This window comes from Leptodactylus fuscus, chromosome 5 (assembly GCF_031893055.1).
Source record: "Leptodactylus fuscus isolate aLepFus1 chromosome 5, aLepFus1.hap2, whole genome shotgun sequence".
Classification (NCBI taxonomy): domain Eukaryota; kingdom Metazoa; phylum Chordata; class Amphibia; order Anura; family Leptodactylidae; genus Leptodactylus; species Leptodactylus fuscus.
Window position 1 is genome coordinate 158,991,608 of NC_134269.1, and position 27,281 is coordinate 159,018,888.

Genomic DNA, 27,281 nt, shown 5'->3' on the forward strand with positions numbered 1-27,281 from the left:
ATTTAGTCATTCTTTCTAGGGTGCTGGTTTAAGGACAATAAACCCATTAATCAATCCTTTTGCACAGCAGCCTTTTCATGTATGGGATGGCAAACAATTGGTCCCCATCTTTATTGTGTCTGTCTTAAATAGATACATCAGCCTGAACCTAGCCATCCATCCCTAAGCAGCATCCCCAATCTTTACAAAGAACTAAAGGACAAAATAAAACGTAACAAGGCGGATTATTTTTTGTTTTGTATAAAATATTTTATTATGAAACTATTGTGTAAAAAAAACACATTTGTTATGCAGGACCTTTGTAAGTTTGTAATAAAACAGTAAGAAAAGGCAGTGGTGTAAGGTTCCAAAAGGCAGCATCGAAACAATGGACCACTATTTGCTTGTTTGGACAATAGCTGCATAAACTTTGTTCACTGTGAACATTGTTTAATAACACAATTAATACATTATCAAAAGTTACTATAAAGTAAGACACATCGGTGCTAAAGTACATCTGGAGGAATTCCAACCCCACCTCAAAGGAGTGTCCTTTCACAAAACCACATACAAAATGGCAGTTGCAAGGTAATTATAGCAGGGACGGGCAGCCTTGGCATCCCCAGCTTATGCTGAACTACATACCCCATGATGCTTTGGCTACCTTGGGGATGAGGTTCACCAGTGGCCGGAGCTCCACAGGGTGACTATCGCTGAAATATATAGACTACAAGTCTAAATATGCAGAGGTAATAAGCATTACATAATAATGTATCAAGATATACACATTTTTATAACATTTGTACAAAACTTCTATAAATCTCTCTCTTATATACAAAAATAGCTTAATACATCCCATATATCTGGGATACATAGAAATAGATCTTTATAATTAAAAAAAAACAAAATCACAAAAAGATTGGAAGCATTTTAGATGAAAGTGGTATAAAAATAGTAGTAGAGGGTTCTTTGAATATCAGCATAGGTTGAATACAACAAACTCCACAATTCAAGATCCTGGAACTAAGAGCATCCTTGAACATAGGACTGGTCTGTCTCTTAAGGGCTTAAGTTTAGATTCTTGGGGAAGCCCTTAGCTTGTTCTTAGGATCATTCGGGCCAGAAAGTCTCTTGATTGTGTGAGTAGGATGGTGTAGGCTCCACCACCCATGTCCCATCACAGGTCTGAGTCTCTGTTAGTCCTGTAGACCCAGCTGGAGTGCAATGTAGTGCTTCAGTGTTCTTGGAGGGGCAGCTAGCTCCCATGTGCTTCACTTTCTCTTTCTGAGCAGAAAGCTGAACTTGCCATCTGAGCAACAGTCCTGAAACACAAAGAAGGAGATCAGTTACTCATTCAGACAAGGGCAAGACGGAACATCAAAGCACGGGTTACACATTAATGTCTTTATTGTCACTGCCAGTGTCTACCCTGACACTTGCAGAAGAGCAGGACAAGAAGGGTTTACTGTGATGATGTTGATATAGTCTACAAGGAGATCAGGACAAGAAGGGTTTACTATGATGATGACATAGCCTACTAAAGGATCATGACAAGAAGGCTTTACTATGATGACAGCCTACTAGAAGATCTGGATAAGAAGGGTTTACTATGATGATGGCAACAAGAAGTTACTACTAGGATGATGACCATGATGGTGCCAAGTGTACAGAGCAATATTATATGTCTTCATGGCTAGGGTACCTAAGTGTAATGAGTAGGAAACGGGAGAAGGCAACTCACCTGCTCCTTCCAGCTCAGAACCAGGTGGTGAAGTCTAGCAGGTCTTGTTCCTCTGGACTCAGGGGATCATAGGACCCTTCATCGGATGAGTAGGAGGAGACAGGAGAGCCTGCCATAGAGTTCATATCATGGCCATAGTTGGGTGAGATGGTGGGTGACAGCACCCCGGACTGGAAGGCAGCGCTGACAGCGTCATGTTCATCCAGCAGCTGCTGCAGCGCCCTGATGTACTCCACCGCCGAGCGCAGCGTCTCCACCTTGCTCATCTTCTTGTTGGCCGCACCGTTGGGCACATGTTCCCGCAGGGTGGCGAAGCCCAGGTTCACCAGCTTAACTCGGTTCCTCTCTCGCTCGTTCCTCCGCGCTACTGCCGCGGGCTGCTGTTGGGGAAGGCTGTAGCCAAAGCCATTGAAGTTGAGCCTCCTCTTGCACCTCATAAGCTCCGGGGAGGATGAGCGCTGCCTCTTCACCTGCTTTGGCAGGGACTTGGAGCTGGGTTGCCCTGCGTCCCCCGGACTGAGCGGCAAGCTCTGGGCATAGTAGCAGGCTGGCTGCAGGAAGGGCTGGCTGGAGCCGCTCTCTGCCTTGGCAGTGGCGTCCATGTGGCTGGCAGTGAGTGTCCGGGCAGCGGGGGAGACTCGTGTCACTCGCGTGTGTGTCGGGCAGCTCCGTGCCGCACGTTCCCTGGATCAGCGCTCAGTGCTGGGGTCGCCCGGACGCCGCCGCCTTTTCAATGGGCACAAGCTGGACGTGCGCGCCTGGCCCCGCCCCTCTCCCCGGGCTCCATTCTCGGCGCTCTGTTGTTCCAGTGCGTGCGCCTGACGCGTGCCGCTCCGAGTCCTGAATAAACAGCTCACTGACACTGAGGGACGGGGCAGACGCTGCCAGCTGTACCAGCCAGTGCGGCGGCCTCAGCAGCCCGGCAGCGACCTGTGCCACACATCCACCTGTCCCTGTACCACACAGACACCTGTAGACCCACAGTAACTACTGACACTGAGGGACGGGGCAGCCGGTCATGGTACCAGCCAGTGAGGCGGCATCCGCAGCCAGGGCAGCGACCTATGCCACACATCCACCTGTCCCTGTGCCACACAGACACCTGTCCCTGTGCCACACAGACACCTGTAGTACCGCAGTAACTACTTACACTGAGGGACGGGGCAGCCGGTCATGGTACCAGCCAGTGCGGCAGCCTCAGCAGCCTGGGCAGCGATCTGTACCAATCATCCACCTGTCCCGGTACCACTCTGACACCTGTAGACCCGCAGTAACTACTTACACTGAGGGACGGAGCAGCCTGTCATGGTACCAGTGAGGCGGCTTCAGCAGCCGGGGCAGCGACCTGTGCCACACATCCACCTGTACCTGTACCACACAGACACCTATAGACCCTCCAGTAACTATTTACACTGAGGGAAGGGGCAGCCGGTCATGGTACCAGCCAGTGAGACGACCTCAGCACCCGGGGCAGCGACCTGTGCCACACATCCACCTGTCCCTGTACCACACAGACACCTGTAGACCCACAGTAACTACTGACACTGAGGGACGGGGCAGCCGGTCATGGTACCAGCCAGTGCGGCGGCCTCAGCAGCCCGGCAGCGACCTGTGCCACACATCCACCTGTCCCTGTACCACACAGACACCTGTAGACCCACAGTAACTACTGACACTGAGGGACGGGGCAGCCGGTCATGGTACCAGCCAGTGAGGCGGCATCCGCAGCCAGGGCAGCGACCTATGCCACACATCCACCTGTCCCTGTGCCACACATCCACCTGTCCCTGTGCCACACATCCACCTGTCCCTGTGCCACACAGACACCTGTAGTACCGCAGTAACTACTTACACTGAGGGACGGGGCAGCCGGTCATGGTACCAGCCAGTGCGGCAGCCTCAGCAGTCTGGGCAGCGATCTGTACCAATCATCCACCTGTCCCGGTACCACTCTGACACCTGTAGACCCGCAGTAACTACTTACACTGAGGGACGGAGCAGCCTGTCATGGTACCAGTGAGGCGGCTTCAGCAGCCGGGGCAGCGACCTGTGCCACACATCCACCTGTACCTGTACCACACAGACACCTATAGACCCTCCAGTAACTATTTACACTGAGGGAAGGGGCAGCCGGTCATGGTACCAGCCAGTGAGACGACCTCAGCACCCGGGGCAGCGACCTGTGCCACACATCCACCTGTAGACCCGCAGTAACTGCTGACACTGACGCGGTGCCCCAGCCTGTCATGGTACCAGTCATCCTGTCATATTACTAGAATGGAGAGATGTCAGGGCATTGCCTACTGTACAGCTGGCGCAGCCTCCTAGTCAGCAGTCTCACCAGGCTGTCATTATCATTACCAGTCTCTACCACTTGCCCTCTAGTGACACTGCCAGCTGCGGCTCTCATGCCAGTCTCATACTGTGACACGCTTATAGCAGCACCTATAGCCATCATCATACCAATTACTTGTCCTGTTGACATATTCATACACGCATCCGCTCACCACTATAACCATATAGGCCAATGTAGCCTATTACTGCCATGCTAGTGCTATACCCATACCAAGTGCAGTTTCTTGGCAGTACCACTCATGCAGCCTGCTAGTACCAGCAGCTTCCCACACCAGCCATACATCACACATGGCACCAGTCCATGCCAGTACAGCAACCCCATCACGTGCTGCAGCATATCCCTTCATTATCAGCCAGTCTGCTAACACCAGTGCCAATTTATGTGCCCAGTGCCTGATTGTTGGCATGTTATTTCCTTTCTGACGTTTGCTGCCTTCATGTATAATAAATGTATCAGCATTTATTATTTGCTGTGCAAATGGTCAAATAGGAGACCAACCTCAGCTTTGTCTTTAGCAAATTCCTGGCAGCCATCCAGGGTGTCACCACTGTTGTCATTGTGTGTGATGGCACTTTACTACAGTATACACATTATTAAGTGTCATATACATAGGTACTAGAGGCATGATATAACATTTATACCATTAGCAGCACAAACCTAATGGAAAAAAACTTAAAGGTTGTGGGGAGAACAAAGAATCTGATTCGCATTGACATTAAACGGGAGTAGTACTAGAAATTCCAGCAAATCTGTGATGTAAACTCCTGCAAAAGAATGTGAAATATATATATATATATATATATATATATATATACTGTATATATATGTGGCTGTTTATGTGAAAAGGGCCCACACTGTCGATATGGAGTTCTTGGTATCATTGTAACGGTTATGGTGTAACATTGTCCGAAACATATTTTTTAATAAAGAAATAAATAAAAATATTTTTAAATAAAATTTTTGCATAAAACAAAATTGTGATTTTTTTACCCAAATATGGTTTGGACTATTTTCTCTATAATTAGTATCGACGATCTGGGCCCTTTTCACGTAAACATCCACTATATATAATATATATATATATATATATATATATATATATATATATATATATATATATATATATATATATTCATTAGTAGTCACAGGTACCGAAACTGGTAGTTGAGATTTTGATGCTGGCGACCTGTGCCCTATGCACCTGTCACCTGCACAGTGCCCAGATAGATTATAGGGCAGGGGAGGAAGTAGAAAGGCTCTGCCGGCCCATTAGTCAGCCAGGGATCTGTGATCAAGCAGCCGAGGGCAGGCAGTGCCGCCAGTCTGAGCAGCACATCAAGATAGGAGCTCACTTATCAGGACATCACCCTGTGCCTGGCCATGAGGTGTCAGTCTGATGTGTGACGTCACAGTATGCCCCCCCCCTCCTCCTTGCTGCAGGTCTTCATGGGTTAACCCATGCATTGCCAGGACGTCATTTAGCAGAGTTAGGTACTAAGGACATAAAGTGGTAAATGCACTGTACCACACATCTACTTATCTAGCTAGCTACCTATTGATATCTCAGTGGATAATGGTCTGTCTTTCTTACATATCAATTTCCACTTGACAATATACACATGAGCTGTTACTGCCAATTATCACACTATATAACTGTGTTTCTACTGCACATTGTATACAGTTGGGCATACTAGGTATGGTTGGTTAATGGTTTTGCTGGGTCTCCCAGTGATCAATGCCTGGTAGCTGCAGCATTTTATGGCTTGGTTGAGGTTGTTTGTCACACTATGCACTGTAAACAATCACATATATAACATTTTGGATTCTTGTAGAAATAGCAGAGGACTGGTCTGTGTGTGAGGACTACAAGATCATTTAGATATGAATGCTGCACCTTTCATGAAGTGAACTTTGGACATCCATAAAAATAAAAGTGCTCATTAAAGCTGCCTCTGAAAGTACAAAGCATGCAGGTAGTGGTAGGCCAGCTGAGGTTTTGGGGATGGATCCAGCAATGGTACATATGCAAATAATACTCACATTGCACTTCATTATGTCGTGTCATAAGGCATAATGTTACTGTGAGTGTATGTTTTTATGTATGTCTGTGTCTTCCATGTTATATCTGTGGTTGAGATATTCTTTTACATATTACTGTCAATAACATGCAAGGGGTACACTCCAGATGTACACTGCACATTCTCCAGGAACTGCTGGAGAACAGTCAAGTTCATCTCTGGTAGGTAAGAACCTTCAATATCTGTCTAGCAGAGCCACAGAAGGGACTGGAGTCACCACATTTGGGGCCATTAATCCAGCAGTTTAAGTGCATGTGTCGGGTTTATGGCCACATTTCTAGTAGCAAGTTCCTCTTTAAAGGGCAATCCCATCCACAGCTTATATTAGGTTCCTATGGAAGACATTTATGGGTTATCTGCAGGATATACTATAAATGTCTGATAGATGCGGGTCCCACCTCTGAGATCTCTAAAATGAGTTCCCCAGCCTCCGTGCCCCACTAATTACTCAGCCACAAAGTCACTGAGAAGACTTCAGCCATGGTCAGCTGTATGAAAACAGCGTAACCCTGAGCTATGTTGTTTCTTTAACTCCCATAGAAGTGACTAGGAATTAGGGAAACTGTGTAGAACAGTGAGGTAAGTTGTTACCATAATTTCTATTCACTTCTATGGAAGTTACAAAAAAAGTGTTGTTAAAAGTTACACTGTTTCCGTACAACCCAACGAGAGCTGAAAGTCTTCTCACTGAATTCATGGTCAGTTAAGTAGTTGGGTACAGAAGCTGGGGGGACTCATTTTAGAGAAAGGTGCGGGTCCCAGAGGTGTCACTCGCCTCTATCAGACATTTATGGCATATCCAGTGGATTGCCATATATGTCTTTTGTGGAAAACCCCTATAACTCCTATAGAACTGAATAGAAAGGCTGACTATATACAATGCACTTCTCCATTTTGCTCTTGGAGTTAGTTGACAGCAATCATGGGGAATCCTCATTCTTAAAATAGTTGCTGGTCCCAGAGATGGGACCACATCTATTGTTTGGGTATGTCATAAATGGATATGTGGTTAAGTCACAATTTAATAAACTCAGGTAATTTAATGCATACTTGCTTCATTTATTGGGCTTCTAAACTAGGCACTCTTTGCTGCATATGCATCTATGCCTCTTCTAATAATGGGAACCTCTCTCTAGAGAAGACACCAGCATACTCTTGTTTTACACCTTTATTTTATTATGAGGGAGAAAAGAAGAAAAGTGCATTTTAAAAGAGCACACACTGCTCACCAATAGTCATTTGGGCGGAGCTGGAGTGGTAAAGAGTGATGAAGTCCTGTTAGCATGCACATTCTGCCTTGACTGATACCCCTCTTGGCAGAGTGAAGTCAGCACTAGTCTGCCCCAATCTAGGTTGAATGCGCATGTATTGGCAAACACACTCTGGGGCAGATATACTAAAATTGTCTGACTTTTAGACAGTGCAAAGTTAGAGTATATGGTCTTAAAGGGATCCGATCATTGGATACCCTTTTTTTCTCAATAACATGTCGGAATAGCCCTAAGAAATGCTATTCGTCTCCTACCTTTAGATTTCTTCTCCACAACGCCCCTTGGTAGAAAACCGGGTTTTCATCGGTATGCAAATGAGTTCACTCACAGCACTGGGGGCAGTCCCCAGCGCTCAAACAGCACTGGGGGTGTCCCCAGTGCTGCGAGAGAACTCTCCAGCAACGCCCCCATCTTCTTCAGGAACCCGCCTCTCTGCATGTCTTCTTCCGTCCTGGGTTTTCAATTTTCCAGGCCTTGGGCAGAGCTGAATGCACATCCCCGTGGCACAAGAAAATGGCCGCTTACACAGCTTACAATGTAAGCGGCCATTTTCTTGTGGCCCGGGCATGCGCAGTCAGCTTTGCCCGAGGTCTAGAAAATTAAAAACCCAGGACGGAAGAAGACATGCAGAGAGGCAGGTTCCTGAAGAAGATTGAGGCGTCGCTGGAGAGTTCTCTCGCAGCATTGGGGATGCCCCCAGTGCTGTTTGAGCACTGGGGCCCACCCCCAGTGTTGCAAGAGAACTAATTTGCATACGGACAAAAAACAGGATTTCTACTGAACGGCGGAGCAGAGAAGACATCTAAAGGTAGGAGACGAATAGCCTTCTTAAGGCTATTCCGACGTGTTATTGAGAAAAAAAGGGTATGCAATGATAGGATCCCTTTAAACTGCAGCAAATTTTCTACCTGACATATTTTTAAACTGTCCAGTCTAACTTATTGGCTTAGTTTACAACAGAATTTTGTTGCAAACATTTAAAGGGGTATTCTCATAACTCTTGTTCTGCAGCTTGCAGGCTCTGTGCTTTCTTCACTTCCTGGTTTTCTCGGCACATTGGTGGGCGGGGTTTCACTTGCTCTGCTATCTGCTATGTTTGCAGTCAATAATGAGGGATTGGTTGTAAATGCACTATCACAGTATAAAGCTGATGTGGAAACTGATGTAGCAGAGCTGGATTTGAGTCAGCTTGCATTACATACACAGGTAACGGACTCCTTATCTCAGCCCTTATCAGCCAAATTCAATTAAACCGGCTGATAAGTCGAAAAGCTGAAGATAGACAACACAGTAATCCCGGAGTTCTCACCTCCCCCTCCCCTGTCTGAGGAGCTCCGTTGCTTGTCAGACATACACAGCTCAGAGCTGCTGCCGAGCACTCAGCACTCCCCCTGAGAGCAGGCAGCTACCTCACTTGGGAACTGAGCAGATACGCCCCGTGGCCATAGAAACGTAGTGTCAACAATGAAGTGAATAAATTAAGATAGCAGATAAAGCAATGTATTTAGGAAGTCTTAAATCCACACAAACTAGCAGCATAGATAGGATGCTTTTCATGGGACAACCCCTTTAACGCAATGACTGATATTTTGACACAATTTCTGGCACATGGTTTAGCATATTAAGCCACACCCCCTTTGAAAAAGTCCCACCAATACTGTATGTAGCACAAGGCACAGAAACATAAAGTTTCTAAAACACATACAAAAAAAGTGTAGAGCAGGTACGCCAGTTTTATGGTGCAAATTTTGCCAGAATTTTGGTGTATATTCATCAGCATATCTGTACCTATGGCTTTTCACTACTGCATCTTACCCACATGACTATTGGTAAGTTATTTATGCTTTTTATAATTTCTTGGTGTAACTCATAGTAAACAGAGACATGGTTAGATTAATATTCCTAAACACTATAGAAGCCTCTTGGTGGTTCAATCAGATAAAATTCTAAAAACAGTCACTCAGACTAGCAAAGGCATTGCACTCCTCACTTTAGCTGCTGTAGCCAAGCAGTTTTGTCATTTAAGGGTAATGTTTAGTACAGAAAACACTAGGGCAAATGTATTAAGGCTGGCTTTTCCACTGGCCTCATAATAGTACAAGTGCAGAACAGGAGTTCCCTCTGCAACAGGAACAAAGTACTTGCAGTGACTTGCACAGGCTTGTGGTATAACTCACAGCAGTTTTCTGAGCTAAAAGTAAATATATCAGGCAGAGGCATCCGTGCCCCAACCCACCTTAGTCTCCGCCTTACTTTTCTCCCACTTTTCTAAAAAGTGGTGAGTGAGGTGCAGAAAGAGTGGTGTATCTTTGTTACAAAAAAGGCCATATGCCACAACTAATTCCATGTACCCAGTTTTCTGGCCCTACAGGGAATAGTAAATGCCACTCAATCTTTTCCATTCATGTCCACAGGCACATTCTGGTATTACAACTTCCTCCTACCAGCACTGTGAATGACATGGCTGACTGCTGGCTTTATTTAAGGGGTTTACCATGGAAAAAAATAGTAAAGGACATGCAATGGTTTTAAAAGGGAAAAAAAATGGAGTGATACGAATCCCTTCTGTCTTTCTCCATTCCAGTGGCAGGCCTTAGCCTTATGCCCGGTTCACATTACTGTTCGTCCTCTGTCCGCAAGGAGTCCGCATGAAGACCCCCCCGAACGGAATACCAACGCTAATGCAAGCACTGTGCAGTTAAGCACACGGAGCCCATAGACTATAATGGGTTCCATGTGCTTGCCACGCACTGCCCGCACAATTCATTCGTGCGGACAGTGCGCGGCAAGCACACGGAGCCCATTATAGTCTATGGGTTCCATGTGCTTTGCAAGCACATCGCTTGCAATTGCGATTGCCTTCCGTCTGGGGGGTCTCCATGCGGACTCCTTTCGGACGGAATACAAGCGCTAGTGTGAAACAACCCTTAGGCTCCATGTGTCATAAACACTGCGTAGATGCTGCGATTTCCAAAACGGTTTTAGAAATCGTAGCATGTCAGTTCTACCAATCTACTGGTGGACTTTTTGTGAAAACACTGCGGGAAAAAATGCTTTGTTGCTGTGACTTGCTACTTGGGGCCTTAGCCTTAAAGGGGCTCTATTACTAGATTTTCATGTTTTTAGCTAAAGATATGTCTGAATAGCCTTTAAAAAGGCTATTCAGATGCTGCTAATCGTTTGTAGAAAGACCCCCTGTTTTTGTTAATTACTGTGGAAATCGATATGCAAATCAGCTCCAGGGTGCACAGTGGGTGTTCCGGTCACCCCTTGCGTCATACCTTCTGGACGCCCACCACTGCCTTCAAGCCCTCCTCCTCCTGCTTATTCACTGCCTCCATTGTCAGTGATTTCTATTGAAATCAAGCACGTGCGCAGTAGCGCTCCCTCCGACGCAATACTGCGTATGCTCCAGCGCCATTTTCCCGTAGAGAACATTGCGAGCTTGCGCTGGAGTATGCACAGTAGCGCGCCGGAGGGAGCACAGAACCGTGCACCTTGGAGCTGATTTGCATATCGATTTCCATGGTAATTAACAACAAAGGGGGGGTCTTTCTACAAACGATTAGTAGCACGTGAATAGCCTTTTTAAAGGCTATTCAGGCATAGCTTTAGCAAAAAACACAAAAATCTAGTGACAGAGCCCCTTTAATGTTTTGACTCTGCTGGCGATATTATTGAGGTGACACTCTGCACATACTTTTAATGAGTTGACTTGAGAGATGTAACTAGTTTTCATACACCCTAGGCAAACATTTAAATTGTTGCTCTAGCCCTCTATCTAAATACCTTGGCCAGAGCTGAGTGACTTGTTGGCACCCTTTCTAGCTTCTAGGACCTCAGAATGGGAGCTATACCAGGACAAATCTGGGATGATGGCTGACCTTACTAGTAGATGTCTCAGTCTGTTCTAGTAATTGGTAGAGGTCTCAAATGGAGAACTCCCATAGATCATTATGTTGCAGGAAATCCTAGGAATATGCCATAAGTAGCTATAGAAAAGCATTCAATAATTTATTCTGAATAACTAAAAATGAATATAAAGTTATTCATCTTTTTTTAGTGTCTTGTGTTTTAAGAAAACCAGGCTGTATTATGTCAATTAAATATCCAAATAAAACTACAGTAAGTGTTTTTATTTTCAGCAAATCAACTTACTTAGCACAATAGTTCTTATTGTTTTTAGAACCTGTGAAAATCAGGAGTCGGGTAGGACTGACGGGGACAAGTGTACCTCATTTTACCAGCCAGGGTAATCCTTTTTTTTTCTAATTCTTTTTTTTTATTTCTATTTAATCCTGAACTGTCACCATTTTATTAGCTTAGAACCCCCCTTACCATCCACTCTGGGTAGTCCTTTTGATGTCCCATATAGACGGATAAGCTGTGTGTTTTTTTTTCTCCTTTCTTAAAGAGCCATTTACATTAAATACCTTTTCTTGAGCTAGCAGAATAAAGTCGTTCATCTGTACACAACTACAATCCATTAGGAACGTCTGTACATTTGTTACACATCATTTTGTTACAGTAGAACCGGCCTGAGTTCTAGGACAGAGTCTTTTTTTACTAGGAGGAGAGAAAATAAAATAAGGGTCTTTCATGGTAAACAAATCCAGCTGATTCTCTCCACACAACACATGAATAGCTGGAAGAAACTTCCAATAAATGGTGCATTTTTTTCTTTCTCTGCTGGGTATAGCATTCAAGATCAGGCCTGTATTCAAGATGCAGTCCATTTTTTGCTCAGCAAGAGAGTTTAGAAAAGAAGCGTGGGGTCTATTCACAGGCCTCTTCCCCCTTTCACAATTGCCTGGCTGTATGAAACCTATCTTCCATGCCTTGTCAGACTATTTCTGCAGACCAATTAATGCTTTGTTGCAAGCCTTCCTTTTCGAAATCTTTGAGCACCAAGAAAGAACTCTCTTGAGTCCCCCCACCCCCTCCTTATTTTGACTATTTCAGTCATTACCCTGTGTAATAATTAATATGACAACTGGACGCTGTAGTTTGTATAGAAACACCTCAGCTATAGGAGAAGAGATGCAGTGGGTGGCAACAACGTCTACATAAGACAAGCCTGTAACCAGATAGCCCAACAGAAAAGTGCAATAAACTACACATGGTTATAGTCTATGCAAATCTCACTGTATTTTCCATATAAAGTTCAGAGATTTAATATGGAAATACTATTTACATATAGTGGCCTAGGCATTGTTCACTTGTCATCGCTGCTACATTTAATGGGTTTTTTATTGATCTTGCATAGATTCTTATTGAGGATAACAATACAATGGAGTGAAGAAGTTTTAACATGCTTGGAGAAGTAAAGGTCAACCGGATATCGATTTGCATATTCTGCAGAGATTAGGATACATAACATAATACAATAATTTCAATTGCTCAGGTTTAGTAAAGTAAGTAAAAGACATATACACAACATGTGGACCCCTAGATTGTATGTAGTGCAGAATATAACACCCGATTAAAGTGGTATTCTGGTAACAAGAGTTACCTCCTACTCATAAAATAGAATTTGCTAATCCACGGGGGGTCCGACCACTGGGATAATCAACAATTACAGGTACTGGGGTGTTTTGCACCCTAAGTTTTAAGCAATAACAGTTTGGAAATGCGTGCCGTCATTTTATTAATTTCAATGGGAATTGCCAGACATAATTCCTGTGATTTATGTGACCCAGAATACCCTTTTATGCCTTTCCAACAATCCACCGGTAATTGTATACCATGAGATTCATTCACTTACATTCACTTAGATGCTGTTATAAGTGTGGTTTATGGAAAAAAGCTGCAGTTTAATGAGTCAAAACCAGAAGTGAGTTAAAGAGTAGAGATGAGCGAACACTAAAATGTTCGAGGTTCGAAATTCGATTCGAACAGCCGCTCAATGTTCGTGTGTTCAAACGGGTTTCGAACCCCATTATAGTCTATGGGGAACAGATACTCGTTAAGGGGGAAACCCAAATCCGTGTCTGGAGGGTCACCAAGTCCACTATGACACCCCAGGAAATGATGCCAACACCTCTGGAATGACACTGGGACAGCAGGGGAAGCATGTCTGGGGGCATCTAACACACCAAAGACCCTCTATTACCCCACTATCACAGCCTAACAACTACACACTTTACACACTCAATACCACCTCTCTGACAGTAGGAAAACACCTTGAAACATGTGTATTTGGCACTTGCAGTGAGGAGAGCTTGTCACCAGCAGTGAATTTGGCCCTTGTAGTAAGTTGAGGTTGGCACCAACATTTGTTTTGAAAATCAGGGTGGATTGAGCCTCTAACCAGCAGAGTTTGGGCAAATTCATGGTGGAGGGAGCCTCTAAAAACCCCAGTTTGGACCAATTCATGGTGGAGGGAGCCTCTAAAAACCCCAGTTTGGACCAATTCATGATGGAGGGAGCCTCTAAACAGCCCAGTTTGGGCAAATTCATGGTGGAGGGAGCCTCTAAAAACCCCAGTTTGGACCAATTCATGGTGGAGGGAGCCTCTAAACAGCCCAGTTTGGGCAAATTCATGGTGGAGGGAGCCTCTAAACAGCCCAGTTTGGGCAAATTCATGGTGGAGGGAGCCTCTAAAAACCCCAGTTTGGACCAATTCATGGTGGAGGGAGCCTCTAAAAACCCCAGTTTGGACCAATTCATGGTGGAGGGAGCCTCTAAAAACCCCAGTTTGGACCAATTCATGATGGAGGGAGCCTCTAAACAGCCCAGTTTGGGCAAATTCATGGTGGAGGGAGCCTCTAAAAACCCCCAGTTTGGACCAATTCATGGTGGAGGGAGCCTCTAAAAACCCCAGTTTGGACCAATTCATGGTGGAGGGAGCCTCTGAACAGCTCAGTTTGGGCAAATTCATGGTGGAGGGAGCCTCTAAACAGCCCAGTTTGGGCAAATTCATGATGGAGGGAGCCTCTAAAAACCCCAGTTTGGACCAATTCATGGTGGAGGGAGCCTCTAAAAACCCCAGTTTGGACCAATTCATGGTGGAGGGAGCCTCTAAACAGCCCAGTTTGGACCAATTCATGGTGGAGGGAGCCTCTAAAAACCCCAGTTTGGACCAATTCATGGTGGAGGGAGCCTCTAAACAGCCCAGTTTGGGCAAATTCATGGTGGAGGGAGCCTCTAAACAGCCCAGTTTGGGCAAATTCATGGTGGAGGGAGCCTCTAACCAGCCCAGTTTGGACCAATTCATGGTGGAGGGAGCCTCTAAAAACCCCAGTTTGGACCAATTCATGGTGGAGGGAGCCTCTAAACAGCCCAGTTTGGACCAATTCATGGTGGAGGGAGCCTCTAAAAACCCCAGTTTGGACCAATTCATGGTGGAGGGAGCCTCTAAACAGCCCAGTTTGGGCAAATTCATGGTGGAGGGAGCCTCTAAACAGCCCAGTTTGGGCAAATTCATGGTGGAGGGAGCCTCTAACCAGCCCAGTTTGGACCAATTCATGGTGGAGGGAGCCTCTAAAAACCCCAGTTTGGACCAATTCATGGTGGAGGGAGCCTCTAAACAGCCCAGTTTGGACCAATTCATGGTGGAGGGAGCCTCTAAAAACCCCAGTTTGGGCAAATTCATGGTGGAGGGAGCCTCTAAACAGCCCAGTTTGGGCAAATTCATGGTGGAGGGAGCCTCTAACCAGCCCAGTTTGGACCAATTCATGGTGGAGGGAGCCTCTAACCAGCCCAGTTTGGACCAATTCATGGTGGAGGGAGCCTCTAAAAACCCCAGTTTGGACCAATTCATGGTGGAGGGAGCCTCTAAACAGCCCAGTTTGGACCAATTCATGGTGGAGGGAGCCTCTAAAAACCCCAGTTTGGACCAATTCATGGTGGAGGGAGCCTCTAAACAGCCCAGTTTGGACCAATTCATGGTGGAGGGAGCCTCTAACCAGCAGAGTTGGTGGAAATCAGGGTGGAGGGAGCCTCTAACCAGCAGAGTTGTGGGAAAGCAGGGTGGAGGGAGCCTCTAACCAGCAGAGTTGTGGGAAAGCAGGGTGGAGGGAGCCTCTAACCAGCAGAGTTGTGGGAAAGCAGGGTGGAGGGAGCCTCTAACCAGCAGAGTTGTGGGAAAGCAGGGTGGAGGGAGCCTCTAACCAGCAGAGTTGTGGGAAAGCAGGGTGGAGGGAGCCTCTAACCAGCAGAATTGGTGGAAATCAGGGTGGAGGGAGCCTCTAACCAGCAGAGTTGGGGGAAATCAGGGTGGAGGGAGCCTAGTATTAGCAGAATTGTGCAACGCTTATGGTGGATGAGTATGAGGATGCGGAGGAATTGGAGAGGTTGAGTACAGACATGGAGTTTCATGTTGGGGTGCTTTACACAGGTGGGCACAAAAATGAAGGCTCTATCCAGTGGTGGTTCATTTTTATCAAAGTGAGCCGGTCGGCACTCTCAGCTGACAGACGGGTGCGCTTGTCAGTGATGATGCCACCGGCTGCACTGAACACCCTCTCAGATAGGACGCTGGCGGCAGGACAGGACAGCACCTCCAAGGCATATAGGGCAAGTTCAAGCCACAGGTCCAACTTCGACACCCAATACGTGTAGGGCGCAGAGGGGTCGGAGAGGACAGGACTGTGGTCGGAAAGGTATTCCCGCAACATGCGCCTATACTTCTCACGCCTGGTGACACTAGGACCCTCCGTGGCGGCACTTTGGCGAGGGGGTGCCATCAAGGTGTCCCAGACCTTAGACAGTGTGCCCCTCGTTTGTGTGGACCGGTGAGAACTTGGTTGCCTACTGGAGGAACTGCCCTCCCTGCCGCCAACGTCACATGCTGGAAACATCTCCATCATATTCTGCACCAATTGCCTGTGGCAAGCATTGATGCGATTGGCCCTCCCCTCTACCGGAATAAAAGACGAGATGTTGTTTTTATACCGGGGGTCAAGGATAGCAAAGATCCAGTACTGGTTGTCCTCCATGATTTTGACAATACGCTTGTCGGTTGTAAAGCACCCCAACATGAACTCAGCCATGTCTGCCACAGTGTTAGTTGGCATGACTCCTCTGGCCCCACCGGAAAGTTCAATCTCCATTTCCTCCTCATCCTCCATGTCTACCCATCCGCGCTGCAACAATGGGACGATTCGAAGTTGCCCGGAAGCCTCCTGTATCACCATCACATCATCGGACAACTCTTCTTCCTCCTCCTCCTCCTCCTCCTCCTCCATTAAACGCAGTGAAGCGGACAGATGTGTGGACCTACTCTCCAGCTGTGACGGATCGGATGCTATCCCTAACTCCTCTGTGTGATCTGAGTTATCCCTGATGTCAATCAGGGATTCTCTCAGAACACACAAGAGCGGGATTGTAAGGCTCACCATCGCATCCTCAGAGCTCACCCTCCTTGTGGACTCCTCAAAGACCCGTAGGATGTCACAAAGGTCTCTCATCCATGGCCACTCATGGATGTGAAACTGAGGCAGCTGACTTTGTGGCACCCTAGGGTTTTGTAGCTGGTATTCCATCAAAGGTCTCTGCTGCTCAACCACTCTATTCAACATCTGAAACGTTGAGTTCCAGCGTGTGGGGACGTCGCACAAAAGCCGGTGTTGTGGCACATGCAGGCGTTGCTGGAGAGATTTTAAGCTAGCAGCGGCTACTGTCGACTTGCGAAAGTGGGCGCACATGCGCCGCACTTTCACCAGTAGCTCTGGAACATTGGGGTAGCTCTTTAGGAAACGTTGCACCACTAGGTTGAAGACGTGGGCCAGGCATGGAACATGTTGGAGTCCGGCAAGCTCCAGAGCTGCTACCAGGTTCCGGCCGTTATCACAAACGACCATGCCTGGGCCCAGGTGCAGCGGCTCAAACCATATTGCCGTCTCATCGAGGAGGGCATCCCTCACCTCGGAGGCAGTGTGCTGTCTGTCCCCCAAGCTGATCAGCTTCAGCACAGCCTGCTGACGTCTACCAACGCCAGTGCTGCAACGTTTCCAACTCGTAGCTGGGGTCAATCTAACAGCGGAGGAGGAGGCGGTGGCGGAGGAGGAGGCGGTGGCGGAGGAGGAGGCGGTAGAGGAGGAGGAGGAGGGGGGTGTTCTTCTCGTGTCCCTGCCAGGAATGTTAGGCGGGGAGACGAGGTACACCGGGCCAGTTTGGGAAGCAGTCCCAGCCTCAACTACATTCACCCAGTGTGCCGTCAGTGAAATGTAGCGTCCCTGTCCGCATGCACTTGTCCACGCGTCGGTGGTCAAGTGGACCTTTGTGCAAAGCGCGGAACTAAGGGCCCGCCTGATGTTGAGTGACACGTGCTGGTGCAAGGCGGGGACGGCACACCGGGAGAAGTAGTGACGGCTAGGGACGGCATAGCGAGGTGCCGCAGTTGCCATCAGGTCCAGGAAGGCGGGAGTTTCAACAAGCCGGAACGCCAACATCTCCTGGGCCAGCAGTTTAGCGATGTTGGCGTTCAAGGCTTGCGCGTGTGGGTGGTTAGCAGTGTATTTCTGCCGCCGCTCCAATGTCTGAGAGATGGTGGGTTGTTGTAAAGAAGCGCCTGATGGTGCCTTTGATGGTGCAGGAGAAGGAGATAAGACAGGAACAGGGGAGGATGAGGGAGAAGTCAACAAAGTGGCGGAGGCAGATGAAGTGGTGTCCTGGCTCGTCCTCTGGAGTGCATCGCCAGCACAGTCAGCAGTGGCAGTGGCAGAGGCAGAGGCAGTGGCAGAGGCAGTGGCAGTGGCGTGAACGGCAGGCAGCCTTTGTTCTGCCGTTGCTGCCTGCCACTGATTCCAGTGCTTGGATTCCAAATGATGGCGCATTGAAGTGGTGGACAGGTTGCTCTTCTCAGAGCCCCTAATCAATTTCGAGAGGCAAATTGTGCAGACAACACTATATCTGTCCTCAGCGCATTCCTTGAAAAAACTCCACACCTTCGAGAAACGTGCCCTCGAGGTGGGAGTTTTTCGGGGCTGGGTACGAACTGGAACATCTTGGGAGATTCCGGGTGTGGCCTGGCTTCGCCTAAGCTGCTGACCTCTGCCTCTGCCTCTAGCTACCCTTTTTGGTGCTGCACCTGCCTCAACATCCACACTACTTTCCCCGCTTGACATCCCCCCTGTCCAGGTCGGGTCAGTGTCCTCATCATCCACCACTTCCTCTTCCAACTCCTGTCTCATCTCCTCCTCCCGCACAATGCGCCGGTCAACTGGATGCCCTGACGGCAACTGCGTCACATCATCGTCGATGAGGGTGGGTTGCTGGTCATCCACCACCAAATCGAACGGAGATGGAGGAGACTCTAGTGTTTGAGCATCTGGACACAGATGCTCCTCTGTTAGGTTCATGGAATCATGACGTGGAGAGGCAGGTTGAGGGACAATGAAAGGAGCGGAGAACAGCTCTGGGGAGCAGGGACAGTTGGGGTTATTGTTCTGTGAAGCTTGGGAATTTTGGGAGGAAGGAGGACAAGACTGTTGGGTAATAGGAGGAGAGGAGGCAGAGTCTGACTGGCTGCTGGACAATGTGCTGTAAGCGTTCTCTGACAGCCATTGCAAGACCTGTTCCTGGTTCTCGGGCCTACTAAGGTTTGTACCCTGCAGTTTAGTTAATGTGGCAAGCAACCCTGGCACTGTGGAGTGGCGCAATGCTTGCTGCCCCACAGGAGTAGGCACGGGACGCCCTGTGGCTTCACTGCTACCTTGCTCCCCAGAACCATTCCCCCGACCTCGCCCACGGCCTCGTCCACGTCCCTTTCCGGGAGCCTTGCGCATTTTGAATTCCCAGTTAGAAATTGGCACTATATACCAGTAGCAAAAATTGTGGGTGCACGTAACCCCAATATATTCTTTGAATTCCCAGTCAGACAATGGCACTATATACCAGTAGCAAGAAATGAGGGTATTTATAACCCCAATATATTCTTTGAACTCCCAGTCAGACAATGGCACTATATACCAGTAGCAAGAAATGAGGGTATTTATAACCCCAATATATTCTTTGAATTACCAGTCAGAAACTGGCACTATATGGCAGTAGCAAGAAATGAGGGTATTTATAACCCCAATATATGCTTTGAATTCCCAGTCAGACAATGGCACTATATACCAGTAGCAAGAAATGAGGGTATTTGTAACCCCAATATATTCTTTGAATTCCCAGTCAGACAATGGCACTATATACCAGTAGCAAGAAATGAGGGTATTTGTAACCCCAATATATTCTTTGAATTCCCAGTCGGACAATGGCACTATATACCAGTAGCAAAAATTGTGGGTGCACGTAACCCCAATATATTCTTTGAATTACCAGTCAGAAACTGGCACTATATGGCAGTAGCAAGAAATGAGGGTATTTGTAACCCCAATATATTCTTTGAATTCCCAGTCAGACAATGGCACTATATGGCAGTAGCAAGAAATGAGGGTATTTGTAACCCCAATATATTCTTTGAATTCCCAGTCAGACAATGGCACTATATACCAGTAGCAAGAAATGAGGGTATTTGTAACCCCAATATATTCTTTGAATTCCCAGTCAGACAATGGCACTATATACCAGTAGCAAAAATTGTGGGTGCACGTAACCCCAATATATTCTTTGAATTCCCAGTCAGAAACTGGCACTATATGGCAGTAGCAAGAAATGAGGGTATTTGTAACCCCAATATATTCTTTGAATTCCCAGTCAGACAATGGCACTATATACCAGTAGCAAGAAATGAGGGTATTTATAACCCCAATATATTCTTTGAATTCCCAGTCAGACAATGGCACTATATACCAGTAGCAAGAAATGAGGGTATTTATAACCCCAATATATTCTTTGAATTACCAGTCAGAAACTGGCACTATATGGCAGTAGCAAGAAATGAGGGTATTTGTAACCCCAATATATTCTTTGAATTCCCAGTCAGACAATGGCACTATATACCAGTAGCAAGAAATGAGGGTATTTGTAACCCCAATATATTCTTTGAATTCCCAGTCAGACAATGGCACTATATACCAGTAGCAAAAATTGTGGGTGCACGTAACCCCAATATATTCTTTGAATTCCCAGTCAGAAACTGGCACTATATGGCAGTAGCAAGAAATGAGGGTATTTGTAACCCCAATATATTCTTTGAATTCCCAGTCAGACAATGGCACTATATACCAGTAGCAAGAAATGAGGGTATTTATAACCCCAATATATTCTTTGAATTCCCAGTCAGACAATGGCACTATATACCAGTAGCAAGAAATGAGGGTATTTATAACCCCAATATATTCTTTGAATTACCAGTCAGACAATGGCACTATATGGCAGTAGCAAGAAATGAGGGTATTTATAACCCCAATATATTCTTTGAATTACCAGTCAGAAACTGGCACTATATGGCAGTAGCAAGAAATGAGGGTATTTATAACCCCAATATATTCTTTGAATTCCCAGTCAGACAATGGCACTATATACCAGTAGCAAGAAATGAGGGTATTTGTAACCCCAATATATTCTTTGAATTCCCAGTCAGACAATGGCACTATATACCAGTAGCAAGAAATGAGGGTATTTGTAACCCCAATATATTCTTTGAATTCCCAGTCAGACAATGGCACTATATACCAGTAGCAAAAATTGTGGGTGCACGTAACCCCAATATATTCTTTGAATTACCAGTCAGAAACTGGCACTATATGGCAGTAGCAAGAAATGAGGGTATTTGTAACCCCAATATATTCTTTGAATTACCAGTCAGAAACTGGCACTATATGGCAGTAGCAAGAAATGAGGGTATTTGTAACCCCAATATATTCTTTGAATTCCCAGTCAGACAATGGCACTATATACCAGTAGCAAGAAATGAGGGTATTTGTAACCCCAATATATTCTTTGAATTCCCAGTCAGACAATGGCACTATATACCAGTAGCAAAAATTGTGGGTGCACGTAACTCCAATATATTCTTTGAATTCCCAGTCAGAAACTGGCACTATATGGCAGTAGCAAGAAATGAGGGTATTTGTAACCCCAATATATTCTTTGAATTCCCAGTCAGACAATGGCACGATATACCAGTAGCAAGAAATGAGGGTATTTATAACCCCAATATATTCTTTGAATTCCCAGTCAGACAATGGCACTATATACCAGTAGCAAGAAATGAGGGTATTTATAACCCCAATATATTCTTTGAATTACCAGTCAGACAATGGCACTATATGGCAGTAGCAAGAAATGAGGGTATTTATAACCCCAATATATTCTTTGAATTACCAGTCAGAAACTGGCACTATATGGCAGTAGCAAGAAATGAGGGTATTTATAACCCCAATATATTCTTTGAATTCCCAGTCAGACAATGGCACTATATACCAGTAGCAAGAAATGAGGGTATTTGTAACCCCAATATATTCTTTGAATTCCCAGTCAGACAATGGCACTATATACCAGTAGCAAGAAATGAGGGTATTTGTAACCCCAATATATTCTTTGAATTCTCAGTCAGACAATGGCACTATATACCAGTAGCAAAAATTGTGGGTGCACGTAACCCCAATATATTCTTTGAATTCCCAGTCAGAAACTGGCACTATATGGCAGTAGCAAGAAATGAGGGTATTTGTAACCCCAATATATTCTTTGAATTCCCAGTCAGACAATGGCACTATATACCAGTAGCAAGAAATGAGGGTATTTATAACCCCAATATATTCTTTGAATTCCCAGTCAGACAATGGCACTATATACCAGTAGCAAGAAATGAGGGTATTTGTAACCCCAATATATTCTTTGAATTCCCAGTCAGACAATGGCACTATATACCAGTAGCAAGAAATGAGGGTATTTGTAACCCTAATATATTCTTTGAATTCCCAGTCAGAAACTGGCACTATATGGCAGTAGCAAGAAATGAGGGTATTTGTAACCCCAATATATTCTTTGAATTCCCAGTCAGACAATGGCACTATATACCAGTAGCAAAAATTGTGGGTGCACGTAACCCCAATATATTCTTTGAATTCCCAGTCAGACAATGGCACTATATGGCAGTAGCAAAAATAGTGGGTGTATATAGCCCCAATTCTATTGCTAGGGGACTTGCAGTGTATTTCTGGGGTGAAGGTGGGGGGGCACACCGTTGGAATGGGTATCGGGGGTATATATCGGGTATACGGGAATACACTGTCAGTGTATTCCATTCAGGATCCTGGGAAAGCTGGGTTGCGGCGATTGAGCCCGTCAGTGCCACGTTACACTGACAAGCTTCTCCCTGGAATTGAAGTTATATGTAAGCCCAATATATTCTTTGAATTCCCAGTGAGACAATGGCACTATATGGCAGTAGCAAAAATAGTGGGTGTATATAGCCCCAATTCTATTGCTAGGGGACTTGCAGGGTATTTCTGGGGTGAAGGTGGGGGGGCACACCGTTGGAACGGGTATCGGGGGTATATATCGGGTATACGGGAATACACTGACAGTGTATTCCATTCAGGATCCGCGGAAAGCTGGGTTGCGGCGATTGAGCCCGTCAGTGCCACGTTACACTGACAAGCTTCTCCCTGGAATTTAGCTCTTATAAGAGCTGTTGGTTGTCTTCTCCTTCCTATCCTAGCCTGTCCCTGCCTACCCAGAATCTAAGCCCTAGCTAACTGGACGGAAACCTCCGTCCCCGGTGAATTGCAAGCTCAGAATGACGTGAAGCTGGGCGTCGCTGTTCTTTTAAATTAGAGGTCACATGTTTTCGGCAGCCAATGGGTTTTGCCTACTTTTTTCAACGTCACCGGTGTCGTAGTTCCTGTCCCACCTACCCTGCGCTGTTATTGGAGCAAAAAAGGCGCCAGGGAAGGTGGGAGGGGAATCGAGTAATGGCGCACTTTACCACGCGGTGTTCGATTCGATTCGAACATGCCGAACAGCCTAATATCCGATCGAACATGAGTTCGATAGAACACTGTTCGCTCATCTCTATTAAAGAGGACTTTTCTCCACCTCCACCAATTCAAGTTCTTAGCATCTGTTAATAGACACTGCTTCAATGATTTCAGTTCAGTTGAGATTTTTTCTATAGACCCCACTATTACCAAGCTACCAAGCAACAAGTGTAGTTAGTTTTGGTGCCTGATGTGTTATTTAAAGGGATTCTATCATTACAAACCCTTTTTACAATAAATAAACATAGGAATAGCCTTAAGAAATGTTATTCTTCTCTCACCTTTATTATTCTGATCCGCGCCGCCGTTCCTGAGAAATGTATTCTTTTTCCTTATGCAAATGAGTTTTCTCACAGCACTAGGGGTGTTCTCTTGCACTCAAACAGCACAGGGGGCATCCCCAGTGCTGCTTGAAAACTCTAGAGCGATGGCCTAAGTCCTCTTCACCGCTTCCGCCTTTGTCTCTTGCGCTCCTTTTCTCTGGGTCCAAAAGCACCGACTGTGCATGTCTATCAGCCATTTTCCCGTGGGCCGAACGGGAGAGGCTACAGGAAAATGGCCAACGGACATGCGCAGTCGGCATACACACATTCTTAATAATACTTATGTATGACTAGAGACCTTACAGAAATGTTGACTGAATTTACTGGTTTTGACAAGACCAGTTGAGTGACTAATATGAACAGGGGGCTAAGGATGTCAGGAGAATGAAGGCATGTTGAATTTCATTGCCTTACTCCTTTGTTCTCCATGGAGGTTACCTACCACTATAGCTGCCTCATAGCGCTTGCTCCGCTTTCATTATTCAAGACACATGCACAGTATGCCGAGCCTGCACGTGTATAGGGGAGTGAGGAGGAATAGCTGTTGGATGAACAAGCATTTCGCTGACACTTATTAAAGATGTATGGACCTCCTTCCTGCTGGACTCGCTTGAGGCTCTGTCTCAAAAAACTGTATTAAAAATGGAAGCTGTGTTTTTCAATAAAAGCTGTGCAGTAAATTACCATTAAAGGGTTTCCCACATCTTATGCACAACCTATCCCACATGACATGGTACAATAGAAGTTCTGTCCCATTCAAGTGAAAGGATCTGAGCTTTAATACCATATTTACCTATAGGATGGGCTAGTTATACGTATACAGTTTTGATATCGTTTTTTGAAAGCAAAATGTTAAAAGTGGATTTTAAAAAAGAATATGCACAGACTGTTCTTAATACTCACCAATCCATTATTGGGCACACCTTGATTTTCCTCAAAAACTGCACGAAAATGACATATGTGAAATCACCCTAAGGAGACTGTCTTCTGTAAGAGAACCTCTTCTTATGTGCCCCAAAGGCAACACTGTAAAGAAGTAATCCAGACAAGGCAGAGTGATGCAGCACATGGCCCATTACAACTATACTCCCCATCTGCACTATTTCATTTAGGAGTGTGACTATTAAGTTAATACATGTGATTTCCACAATTAGACAACCCCCCTCCCCATTTCTTTGCTAAAACATAGAACCGTTGGTAACTGATTTCCATGTGTTCAATTAATTGTTTCTGGAATACCAAATGTGTCCTCAGTGGTCAGTACAAAATCTGTAACAATATCCCCAATTTAGGGCCAAACATAGCAATTGGGAGCAATTGTTTATTTCACAGCTCTTTCTCCCAATTCCTATACACATGCTGGGATGAGCATGCACGTGCTTTCAGTTAGAGGAGGGGATGAAGCCATTTACCTCTAGAGAGGTGAAAATGATTTATCTCTTGGGGGGAACAAATAATTGGATATTCTAAAATTCAACATGCCTGATCCATCCCCAAATGTCATCTTTTGCAGGAAAGTTAGAAGAATCTCATATAGATAAGATAGTAGGTCAGCCCTGCCAAAATCTGCAGGTTAGGCTAACTTTTCTCTTACATGTTTGAGTACCTTTTATTACAGTCACCATCATTATCACCATCTTAATACTGGTGTCTTCATATGTTGCAAAGGAGCCTTTGAACCCTCCAATGGACCAGGTTCCCATTTGTTATGCTCCTGATCATGATTGATGGTAAGACATGTCCAAAACAATTTTGTATGGCGCAAAGACTTCAGTTGTCTGCCTCCGATCATTTTGGTGCCAGAAATGTAGCCATTAAAATTACAGTCTTCATCTACTGTCTAGTCTGATGTCCATGGCCATATTTCTTGAATGAAAATAGTGCATAGCTTCTAGAAGATGTCTGGACATTCCTGCTTATACTTTATCAGTTATGTGTGAGTCTAGTCTAGTAGGCAGAAAGCCAAGGATCTCAAGATCCTTTCTTCAAGTAGTAACATTACAGCCCAGGTGTTTGTTTACTCTTTTACTAGCTTGTTCTTCCACCTTCTTAAGCACTGGAGATTGCTTTTAGACATAGCAGTCAGTGGCTGAGGCCAGTCGTGTGTCTCCATTGTGTGGTCACATGTTCCCTGTCTATCATCTCCCTAAGTCTACAGGAGACCCACCCTGCTCCTCAAAGTACTGAGCACACAGGGAAAAGCCACTTCTGATCTATAAATCATTTCTCTCCTCTCTTTTAGGCCTGTATGTCAACGAATAATGGATAAATATTGACTCATTGCAGTGCTGGAAAGGAACTGTATAGAAATAATACTTAACCTCTGTACTTTGGGCTGAGGTCCTTCAGATAATTCAAGTGTTAACCCTTTCTCGAGTTCACCCTTCTTTATGGAAATCTATGCAAATAAAAGTTGCGGAAAGCCAAATTCATAACTGTTGTACGCCATTTTTGTAAATATGGATATAGATAAGTTATGTTCTTTTAAGTTACTCAGCCATGAGAATATATTTATTCCAGCCTTTGATTTAACTATATGTATTGTATTTGCAGTTCTCCCACCGGAATTGGGTATCTCTAGAAACATAGTTTATGAAGGCTAATAAATATGGATTTATTGCTTTTATCACCACTGAATAGAAATGAATGGAGGCAAAAGTAATGAGCTGCTTGAGCAATACCAGAAGTAGAAACCAGTTGTGACAAGCTGGCACGTTCTTATTCTTTTATCATTAACCTCTTTACCCACAGAACATGAGACGGACAGGTGTTGCTTCTTGAGGTATAAACAAGGGGTTGACTTCCAAGTCGCTTTATTTCTGTGTGCAAGTATTTGATGAACATAGAGTGCCCTCTAGGGGACAGAGCTATATAGCCTTGTGCGCAATACAGTCTCATTAAAGGCTTTTGCCTGTAAAGAACTGTATGTAACACTACTAGTCTTATGAATAGTTCAAGATCCAAGAAACTGATGCATGACTCAAGATCCTAAGAACACCAAAAACAGAAGGATGCACTGCTCCTTCTCACCCTAATTTTTATATTGCCTAGATTGTTGAAATTGGAAGAAAATTGAGACTACAGCTTTTGGGGTGAGCCACGGTTATACCACAGTTTAAATCCAACATTAAGTTGAAGGAGCATAGGTTCATTTTTCCAACTGCCTAAAATATAACTTTTATGAATGCATTCTCATATTACTATTGGTGTACTAAGTGAGTTAAAACCCAGTTTTTCCCTTCTCGTATTCCCACCGATAATTTATCACAGTAGCTGTTGATAAATTTACTAATCTGATAAATATTTATCAAGAATATTTCCAGTTTGCTTTAGTGCGATCCGTCAATTCATCTATGGAGTTATATAAGTATCGAGTATCAAAATAACAATTCAGATGTCGACCGAATATAGGTTGGAGAGCCGCTGATTTAAAACTTACAGTACAGCCCCTCCTCAACATGATTCACCATCACTGGCGTCCTCAGGGGTACATAAGTCCATGTGTTTCCACAAAACTAAAGTAGTCCCTTTTATATCCTCTTTTCCCCACTTTCTGGGAAGAAAATAATCTGGATGCCACTTTGTATTTGTTCATTCCCATGTCTCTCATCTCATTGTCCAATGAGTGTTATAGTGGGATGCCAAGAATATAAACCCT

The 27,281-nt window shown here is 45.3% G+C and overlaps 1 protein-coding gene across 1 annotated transcript; it reads right to left on the minus strand.

The window, feature by feature from the left end:
- Nucleotides 1–908: 908 nt before the first annotated feature.
- Nucleotides 909–2,408, minus strand: ASCL1 (achaete-scute family bHLH transcription factor 1). Its single transcript, XM_075276341.1, has 2 exons — nt 1,721–2,408; nt 909–1,301 (listed from the first exon to the last, which is right to left on the minus strand). Exon 1 carries the CDS (start codon nt 2,320–2,322, stop codon nt 1,735–1,737), a length of 588 nt encoding a protein of 195 aa, XP_075132442.1. The 5' UTR covers nt 2,323–2,408; the 3' UTR covers nt 909–1,301; nt 1,721–1,734.
- Nucleotides 2,409–27,281: the final 24,873 nt, after the last annotated feature.

Bases quoted from the DNA above. Each gene is read 5' to 3' on its own strand.
- ASCL1 (XM_075276341.1), bottom strand. From the start codon at position 2,322: ATGGACGCCACTGCCAAGGCAGAGAGCGGCTCCAGCCAGCCCTTCCTG.